The sequence below is a fragment of the Bactrocera latifrons genome, unplaced genomic scaffold (genome assembly GCF_001853355.1).
Source record: "Bactrocera latifrons isolate USDA-ARS-PBARC rearing strain unplaced genomic scaffold, ASM185335v1 scaffold_19, whole genome shotgun sequence".
NCBI classification, from domain to species: domain Eukaryota; kingdom Metazoa; phylum Arthropoda; class Insecta; order Diptera; family Tephritidae; genus Bactrocera; species Bactrocera latifrons.
Genome location: NW_017535407.1, coordinates 443,471 through 454,327, shown reverse-complemented (window position 1 = coordinate 454,327; position 10,857 = coordinate 443,471). Strand labels below are relative to the sequence as shown.

General features: G+C 39.1%; 1 protein-coding gene across 1 annotated transcript in view; it reads right to left on the bottom strand.

Moving 5' to 3' along the window:
- Window positions 1-437: 437 nt before the first annotated feature.
- LOC108967546 (death-associated protein kinase related) overlaps window positions 438-10,857 on the bottom strand; it is a 189,830-nt gene continuing 179,410 nt past the window's right edge. The window contains exons 2-5 of the mRNA XM_018931038.1: window positions 5,419-5,631; window positions 5,124-5,299; window positions 4,731-5,049; window positions 438-4,665 (exon numbers count right to left, since the gene is read on the bottom strand). Coding sequence (XP_018786583.1) covers window positions 2,649-4,665; window positions 4,731-5,049; window positions 5,124-5,299; window positions 5,419-5,631 — 2,725 coding nt within the window. The 3' untranslated portion in view covers window positions 438-2,648. The remainder of the gene's footprint in view (window positions 4,666-4,730; window positions 5,050-5,123; window positions 5,300-5,418; window positions 5,632-10,857) is intronic.

Below are 10,857 nucleotides of genomic sequence, written 5' to 3'. Positions count from 1 at the left end.
ATATATTATAGATATAGAATTAAATAATTAAATATATAAAAAAGAAACGTAAGCAGGTGAGAAACTTAAGTTGTACAAAGCAAACGAAGAATGCAAAAAAAAAGAAAAATAAAAAATATAATAGATTTAAACAAGTAGAACGCAATTTTTTGCAGTGTAGAAAACATACGACAACGGCGGCGACCCCAACAATTTGAAGCTCTAACAGCCAATATAACTATACACTTTTATATAAACTAATTCACTAAAACTTAATTAAGATCAGCAGCAGCAGCAGCGGCGGCGACAGCGCGAAATTGTTTAGTCTATGATGCCATTTCAACTAAATTTTATTTATATAAAAAACTAGTAAGTTGAGGCATTACTAAATGTTACCTACATATGTATGTAAATGTATACCCTCAATTTCTTTTACGATTTCTGGATTTCTTCATTTCGGGGCAACGCATAATTGTTTATTCTAGCAAATTAAATGTAGGCATTTCAATATGTTTTTGTGTAAAAAATAAGGGTTTCACAAAAATAAACCAACTTAGCGCTAAATACTTGTAATTGTAAAAAAAAACTGTAAACATAAGCGAGTAAATAAACTAAGTAAATTATTTAAGCGATATAGCTGAACGTTGTGTGAGTGAGTGAGTTTCAATTAAGTTTTTTCAGCGACGAAGGATTGCTGACTTCGGGAGCAGGTTGAAATTTTCTAAAATAAGTAGTATGAAAAAAAATTACAAAGAGAGCAGAAAAAATCATGCTAGCACGAAACGCATTGGAATAGTCAGATAAAATAACAAAATACAATGAAAAAAATAATTATTACAGGCGAGCTCACGACGGGCAGAGCAAATATTAGAATTTACGTTACGACAGTCGGCTCTACGTAACCGAAATGGTCATGGATTTTTTATGCGGTCAAGGACTGTTTAAAATTGGAGACTCTTCTATTATTAAGTCCAAATAAAGGTGAAAAATATACATATTTCAAAAAAAAAAAAAAACAATTGCAGCTTGTTTGGGTCACCACATTTTGTGAAAAAAATAATTTTTTTTTTTTTTTATTTTTTTTTAATATTTTTTTAATTGAACTTTATTTCTTCGCGTAATGAAAATAGCGCACACTCTATTATAAAAAAATTTAAACATTATGCTCACTTATGACATTTACATTATAACATGACCAAATTGTATATTTGCAATTTTCACATACATTTTGAGGTAATGGGGAAAATTTGTACATACAAGAGATGTAGATCTTTGCTATAGCTACAATTTTGCCATATACTAGTTTTACTCTAAAACTCGTAGTTAAATCGTAAGGTGACCAGATTTCGTCAATTTTTTTTTCGAAAAAATTTTGAGGTTATGAGAAAAAGTTGTGCATGCAAAAGTTATTGTTCTTCTCTTTAGCTACAACTCTCAAATATAAAAAATTCTTTCAGACTCCTACTTACAGTTTTTTGGTGACCAAATTTATTTGTATTTTCCACATAAATTTTGAGGTTATGGCGAAAAGTTGTGCATACAAAGTTGTAGTTGTTTGCATTGGCTACAACTTTGCCATACAATTAAGTCTCGTAGTTACATTTCAAGGTGACCCGATTTCATTATTTGCATCTTGCACATAAATTTTGAGGTTATGGAGAAAAGTAGTATATACATCTTTTCATTATGTACAACTTTGACATACAACTTTTCTATTGTAGTCATAGTTTTGCCAAAAAATCGAGAAAAACTGTTTTTGAACCATAAAAATCCAAACGCGAATTCCCTTTCCCTCCCGCTCTTATGACCTCAGATTGCCTGTAATTTATTTTTGCTTTAATATTTATAATTTTAACCGACTTTTCCTATGGAATTCAAACCACTACTGATTTTTTTCGCTTTTTAACATTCTCAAGGCTTCTGTACTGGCCTAACGTAACTAGAAAATTTCGTAAAATAATTCAAAAAGAAATAATAATAAAAATAAAAAATAATAATTTTAAAACATCTAAGCTTTAATTTCATTTTTTCCTAACAATAAATTTGATTTGACATAATTGTACGGCAACATACAGAGAAAGTCTTGTGCAATGCTAGCATGCCAACCACCATTGAACTAATCCAATATAAACTTAGCAATTTTCGGTAACTAGCGCGCCTTAATACGCAGCTGGCGCTTGTATTTAGCTTCAAAATTAATTAGCTGTAAAGTTGTAACACTAAACTAAATTTAACAGTTATGCGCATGCGCGTATTGCGCAATGAGGCTAATGCCGCATACAATAGCGGTGTGTGTGTGTGTGTAGGACGAGCGGGGTGCGCATAACTCACAACAATTCACAAGATATATGTATACATATATAAGTTACTTGATATATATATGTATATATGTATATTTTTTGATCACTTTTAAGAATTACTTTAACCAGCAGTTTAAATATTAAGATTAACAAAGAGCAAAAACAGACATAGCGCACCGCCACACGCCGCTTGCAACAACAACACTCAACGCATATGCAAGTTGCCGGCCTGTAAGCGGTTTTCAGAGGCAAACAGCTGTTTGCTTAGGGACCACAGACCGCTTACAAAGCATCAACGCAATACTACATGCAGCAAAGAAATCGATTAAAGAAATTTCTGGCATTTCTACGCGCCCGATTGGCCTTTAGCTAACAAATAATACCCTGATCTAAGCTTAAATTGTTGGCGGTGGCCGCCTTCGTCGCCGCATGCATGTGATGATGGTGATGGTGATGATGGTGATGTGGATGATGGTGTACGCCGTTCATGTGATGCTGGTGGAGCTGCTGCTGCTGTTGTTGTTGCTGTTGCTGATGATGGCTGCTGCCCAGCAGTAGTGCCGTTGTGGTGGTGGCTGCAGTGCTGCCATTGCTGCTGCCATTCACAATGGCAGTGGCGGTAACGTTGGCAGTGTTGGTGGCATTAGCATTGCTGTTGGACATTTTGCTGCTACAACACTTGGTGGCCGCCGTGCCATTATTGTTGCTAATGCTTGACGTTTTGTTGTACCTGCCGGCGGCGTCCGTTGAGTGCCTGCAACCATCGCTGCTGATGCCATTCGACGAAGCCGCCTTGCTGCCGCCACCACCGATGCAGAGTACGCAAGTCGTTTTATAACTGGTCGCGGCGGCGCTGCCAATGCCGATGCCACCGCTACCGCTGCGATTGTGTGCAATATGCGTCGTGACATGTGTGACCGTCGCTGGCTCGGAGGCACGTCGACCGTTGCTGAGACTGCCGCTGCCAGCTGTGCCATTGTGTTGTTCGCCGCCATACTTGCGTGTCGTATCGAATTTCTTGGCAATACCGTTAGTGATTGGCGACTTCTTGCTGCTGCTACTGTTGCTGCCAGCGCTAACGCCGTTCATTTGTGTTGTTGTTGCATGTAATGTTTGTTGATTGGTTGCTTGTGCCTCTTTCAGATGTGTGGTGGCGTGCTTTTCAAAGGCTGTGGGGCTGGTATTGCCGCCTTCTAATTGAAACTTCTTCACCAATGCTTTGACCGAGGTGGGGGAGGCTTCGGTGTTTGGGGTTTTGCGTATAACTTTCGGTGTTGTGGGTGCGTCGGGAAAGAGGCAGTGGGTTGTTGTTGTTATATACTTTTCGTGATTCGCATTGTTGTTGCTGTGATTGCTATTACTACTATTCAAGCAGCTGTTGTTGATGCTGCTGTTGCTGTTATTGCTGTGATTACTGTGATTGTGATTGTAGCCGCTGGGCAGCGTAAATGTGGCAACCACATTAGCAGTGGCAACACCCGTGGCCGTCGTCGCATCACCCATTTCGCTGCCGGCAATCACAATGGTCGTGGTTGCTGTAGCCGTCAGTGGCTTCTTCACAACGCTGCCAACGTTCGCAGTTGACGGCGCTATTTTCTTCGTAGCCAGAAAGGTGTTCTCCTTGTTGGAGTCCGAGGATGAATGACGACGCGCAAGCACCTGAAGTTGTTGTTGCCGTTGCAATTGATGTTGTTGTTGTTGTTGCTGGCGATAGTCACCGCCGTTGTATTGTAGAGGTATGGTGGTGGCACGCACAGCCGGCACCGTCACCACGGCGGTCGTGCGCTGCGTTGTTGTTGCTGCTGTTGTTGTCGCGCTCGCTTTAACGCCGTTCGCGTAACGCGCAGCGCTGCCAGCGCCATTCGCATACGTAATGTGTGTGCCGTTATGACGTGCGGTGTTGTTGCTGTAATTGCTGTTGCTGGCGCTGCGTCCATTATAGTTGCTGTAACCGTTGCTGTTGCTCTTATTGTACGCTGTTTTGCCGTTAGTAATAAGCGCCTGTTTGTTGGTTGCGCTCTCCTCCGCCAATTCTTCGACATCCGATGATTCCATTTTGCTGCCATTTGTACCATTCAATTGTTGTTCTGTGTCAATACTAATATTGAGCTCGTCTTCATCGCCGTTATCATGTGACATTTCGTTTTCCAATTCAGCTTCATTCGCTTTAACCTCATTGTCCTCCTCTTCCGCCTCGTCGTCGCCGTCGTCGTCTTCATCTTCATCTACATCTACATCTTCTTCATCATCATCATCCTCATCTTCTGCAGCTGCGGCTGAGTCGACTGTCGTTGATTTGGTGATATCGGTGAGGATTTGTCTATCGATGGAGCATTCGTCTTTTAACCAAATGTGCTCGAGACATCCTGCAGCGGTCATGCGATCACTGCAAATAATTTTGAATGGAAATTATGTATTGTGTTTATGAATGTGTATGCGTTTCGGACTTACTTTGGTTTTATTCGCAATGCGCGACGTATAAAATCAATGGCCGCAGCGGACACTCCGCCAAACAGCTTGTCCGGAAATGTCAGCGCACACTGCGAAATGTTGAGGAACGTTTCCTGTTTGGTTTCGCCGCCGAATGGCGAAAAACCGGACAGTAGCACATAGGCCAGCACGCCCACCGACCAAATGTCCGTCAATAATGAGAGCGGTTCGTATTGCAGCACCTCGGGTGCAACATAATCCGGTGTGCCGACAATCTCACGCACATTGGTGCCCTCGGCGACCACGCGTGAGATGCCAAAATCGCACAGCTTCAAACCGTCTACAAGTTACAACAACAATAATCGATAATCAATTAGTATACAGAAAGAGGTGTATTTACAGTTATATACGCACCTTCAATGCGCTCACCAGTGAGCAATATATTCTGCGGCTTCAAGTCCAGATGTGCTATGGAACGTTTGTGCAGATATTGCAATGCCTTAAGTACCTCGCGCATGCAATAGCGCGCATGTGCCTCACTGAGGCATTCCTCATTGTCTAGAAATGTCTGTAGCTCGCCACCGGTTGCCCTGCAAGTATGCAATTACAGTTATGTGTAAGTAAGATTGTACATAATAGATGTATGTGGATATATATAGGTATGTATATATGTATGTAGAATTGTATATGTGTATGTAATTCAACTTACAGTTCCAGCAGCAACGCTGTGTCGGAGCGTGACTCGTGCACGGCATTCAATTTGACAATATTGTCGGCGCCATCGCATAGCATTAGCACAGCGATCTCGTGTTTGATCTCCTTATCTGAGGATTGAGCGCGTCGGCGTCGTTTCAGAAATTTGGCAGCAAAATGTGTACCGGAATTTTTATGTATGGCGCGACGCACAGCAGCGAATTTGCCTCTGTAGAAGAGAGAAAAAATAATGGAATAAGTGAGAGATAAAAAAAAATGTATTTAAAATATTAAAAATTTGGTAGCGGCTGTAAAGAGAGCCCTACGAATAACTTAAAAAATGCGCGCCGAAATATAGGCAATATTATTGCAGTGAAGCATATTGGAAGGTGTTAAGGAAGACATAATACTTGTCAGAACACAAATTGTATCTTTGAGAATTCTTAGAAGAAAAATTACTGTTTTTTTTTTTTTKTCAAGACGGTACTAAATAACTGAAACTACTTTTACGAAGTAAACAAACGAAATCAGTTTAGAACTTCGGTAGAGGTCTATAGCAACGAATATGCAGTCGCCAAACACACTTCGACAGAGCTATCTATTTGTTATCTGCACTCTCTACAGAGATGAGTAACAATCTGAGACTTATCGATCTAAACGGGGTTAGATCTTCGAAGTAACAGTCCTTGGCCGGATAAAGTCCAGGACAATGCCGGTAAGGCAGAATCGGCGGTTGGGGGAATTACTCCACATGACACTAGCCCCCTCTTTGCACGCCCTGTCAACCCTACACATCTGACAACCCTTCTCCTTTTGGTCCGACCCGTCGAAACGCCACGTTTTCTGGTTGGTTGGATGACGTCTATGACATTTTATCTAATCCTTACCATTCTAACGGGGATTACATAGCCGTTACAAAAACAACAACATGAGCAACAAGCTTTGTTGCGGAAAAAGGATATTCGAGGCCACTAGCGATCACTACTCAGCTAAGAGTAGCATCTGGAAAACCTCGGATGGAGTTGGAAAGCTGATTTCTAGTTCTTCGAAGCAAAGTGATAACTAACTTGTAGAAATTGCTCGTCCATAAGGTTATTGTAAAAGAAGATATTATAATATAGGCGACTTATAAATATAACGACATAAGCGTCGTCTATGGACTCAATTTTCAAATAAATTTTGTTATCTAAGTGGAGCAGGCTTCATTTCAAGATAAATGAATTCGGATAGTAAATACTTTCGAATAATATTCAGCGACATCTAGCGGAATTTGCATAGAAATTATTCCGAAATCAGTTGAGAAGTCTATCTTTAGGCGCGCAGTAGCCTTTCATATACGATTCTTCAATATTTTAAGGAATTTTAACCATTTCTGGGATATTATTTCAAATTTTCCTTTATAGGTAAATGTATTCGTTGAATATTCGTGATCCATGGTCCAAACTGAAAACACGAAGAATATATATAACCTGGCCAAGCATGAAAACACATCTCGAAAATTACTCAAAACTTCACACAAGTTGCAAAAAACAGTTAAGCGGTCTCAATGTTAGACCAAAGATATTCAAAAAAACAGTCAACCGAGCTCAATATTTGACTAACATAAATTCTTTTCAGGAATGAAAATACGTGTGCAGGCAAATCTACAAATATCTCAATAAACATAAGCATTTCAACACACACAAATATACTACAAGCAGCCTGCTAGACTGGAGACACGTGTCACGTGACAGAAGTCACCAAATCACAACAGTTCAGTCCAGTTTTGAATGTCCACCCATGCGCAGACACAAAGCATTTCACCGGCCGATTTGAGCTAAATGTCAATGCTGCATTCTTAGTGGACTTGGTGACGTTACGCAGCTGCAAAGCGCACATAAACATGTACATATATTTCTATGAATGTATGTGTGTCTCACACAAATTGTCGACTTTATTGAAAAGGTGCGCAAAACCGACGGAAATCGTTCACGTTTTGTCGCCGCGTGGACTTTTATTGCCTGCAACAGTAGTTTCAAAGCTGGCTTGTAATACGTTATAACAACAACAAYAAACAAAAACATTTTAGTAATGACGCATAGCAATGAGCAGCACAATTATCACGGTGACGTTGACCACACAAGCAAAAAGCAAAAGAAACGAGAGGAGTACGTAACTGAGATGACGCCAAAACAGATGTGAAAATATATGTATGCATATGCATTCTTATATTTGTGTGCGTGTGTGTGACGTGTTGGCAAACTGCTGGCAAGTAATGCCAATGACAAAAGTCAGCGCAACGGACTTGCTTCCGGCATAGACGAAAACACGAAACAACTGAGGAAAGAATTTACGATGATATTACATACTAGAATAATGTTTGGCAAGCGCGATGTGCTCTCCTAAAGAAACATAATGAGCATTATTCGTACAGTTGCGAGAAGAAAAATGGCCGTTCGGTGGCAAAATCTATTAGAAAGCGCAAGAAGATTCAAGAATCAATTTATCAGCTTGTCACTTCGTCACTATTTTTTCACAATAAACATCTAGAAAAAACTAAAAACGATAATCAGCTTTTATTATTATTGTATAATCATTCAAACACGTTCAAACCAAGTTATCATCGAAAGCATTAAATATCGTTCACTTTTTTTTGGGAATGACGATTGTAAGATCCCTTCCTTGCTGTTTCAGCACTTTTCTACCATTTTTAAAACCTTCAACTATCACATATGGGTACTTTTAACCATTATCCATAAAATCTTGAATAAAAATTTTAACGAAAAAATCTTATTGGCAACGCCATTTCGACTTCATTATATTCGATATTTTGGTGTTAAATGTGTGCGGAAAATTATTATTGGTGAAAGTTGGAAAGAAATTTTAACAATGAAAAAAATCGATTGGCAATGAAATTTCCTTTATTCCATTATATCCAATATTTTAGGGTTAAAATTTCATAAAATTTGGATGAAAATTTTAACAAAAAAAAAATCCGATTAGCAACGCCATTTCAACTTTTCATTGTATTCGATATTTTGATGTTAGCTACGTGTAGAAAAATATTATTGATGAAATTTGGATGAAAATTTTAACAAAAAAAAAAAATCTGATTGGCAACGCCATTTCAACTCTTCTTTATATTCGATATTTTGGTGTTAGCTATGCCAAAAAATATTATTGTTAAAATTTGGAAGGAATTTTTAACAAAAAATAAAAGAATTGGCTACGCTATTTCGACTTTTTTTTAAGATCTTTTTTTGGGGGGTTGTCAACGAGTACAAAATATTTTTTTTTTAACTTTGTATGATTTCAATCCTGTCGATAGAGACCTTAAAATACCATTTTTGCAAAATAAAAATAAAAAAGAACGATATAAAAGTATGTAAAGAAAATGAATCGTTGATAAAAATAAATTTTTTACAGAGTAACGGGATTCATCCCGAAAATTTAAAAAGCAATCGAAGAACCAAGAAATTGCTCCAATTGACATCCACGGACATGAGCTCGAGCCATTATACCAGCTCCTAAAATAGTATCGCCAAAGACAGAGGAGAGGAACAAGAACATCAAAATGTGGCAGCGTTGACAATCCTCAGCCACAAGACGCTGGACCCACATATGTACTTATTCCGGACAGCCAAGCGTGGATAGACAGGCGAAGTGGATTTCCAACCGACCCAAATACTTAGTGGACAGCAACATTTAGAAGCTACCTTTAAAAATTCCACAACGACATTAATCCGAACTGTCCGACGTGTACAGAGCGTATAAAATACTCTAAACATGTCTTATTTAATTGCCCTCGCAAAGGTAGGAACTAAAAATCACACCCAGTGGTAGTTTTACAGTCGATAAGTGGTAGTTTTACAGTCGATAAGTTAAAGACACTCATGTGTCAGTCGGCTGAGAAATGGAAAGCGGCTAGCGAAGCGTCTGCTCTTATAATGACAAAACTGAGACTTTTCAACAGATTAGGCGTCCGTCAGTCCGCACAATAAAGAGCAGACTGAAATGTCCTGTCCGTCCCACAAACTAATTCATAACCGGTGGTCTTGTGGGAGAGTCTTGAGTTAGATGTACGTTATGTTTAAATACATAAATAAAAACATACAAGTATATACACATAATATAATGCAAACCAAGCACACAGTATTGAAATGGCATAAACATCTTCGGCCAATCATAACATTTGAAAAGTAAAAATTATACACAAGCATACACACAGGTGCAGTTGGCGACACTAGCTAGGCTGAGAGAGGCCACTAAATCTTTTCGAGCTTTTTAGAAGCCCTTGTTAATCTTGGAGCTACAACAACAACAATATCTCAAACCAAAATCTAACAAGGAACCCTCGTAAATAACAACGATCACAATCTACACATAAACACGTACATACAAATGTATGGCAAATATACATTGTACGGCGCAGCTTACGAGCCAGATCGACGGCGAGGAAAACCACTTTGGTGCACTCAAACGGATGTGTACGTTTTGTCTGGACACGTCGTCTTAGGCGTGAGTAGCCAGCCGCCCGGTTTTAGTAGTACTGGCGCCGACATCCCATTCATTGATGGAGCGGACTATCAGCAACAAAAATAACAATAATAGCAGCAGAAGCAACAACAACAACACTGCGAGCCGACAACAAACTCACTTGCGTGTCTAGAATGATGAGTAAGGCGTGCTTTGGCACTAACAACCTTAATAATGAAGGCTTCTTACAAATACAAAGCACGCACACATGCATACATACATATATATATGACATACATATATACATATAATATACACGCATTATGTGTGTATGTAGATGTGAGTGCAACCATAAACAGCAATGAAATGTTGCAAGTTGTAGGAGCAAAGTAAGGATGCGTGTTGCTGCAACAGTAGCAGCTGTCACGCACACGAACATATAGACACATACATGCAAACACACACACACATACATATGTGGATTACATAAGCGCACATGCAGATGCTCAATTTGGTGACAATTTATGAGCAAAGGATACGTGGCACGTAATGCCAAGTCCATCTTATTAGTAATGCAGTTAGAATGCTTCGTGGTTCATTGGCTTCCACTCGTCAGCTTCGCTGGCTGTTGGAGTGTTGCTAAGCTCTTCGGGAGGCTGCTGATTTGTTGATTGGTCTGCTGGTTGCCTTTGAAGCAAATATGGCTTTGGTCACGCAACACTTTTGAAAGCATTCGTGTAAATTATGTTGCAATGAACGGATTTAACTTCTGGCTGCTGGAAATCGATGCATTAATTTAAGAATTGCATTAGAGAGAACATGTCGCAGCGGTAAGGTTGTTTGTCAGGTCAATTGAAGTGTTAAAAGCAAAATAACGAAAACAAAAATTAAAGATTAAGGAGGAAAAAATTAAAAAAAAGCAAATTAAGAAGTTAAAAAATTACATAAGAAAAACAATTAAGAAAAAACTAAAAAATTATAAGAAATAGGAACTAAAAAT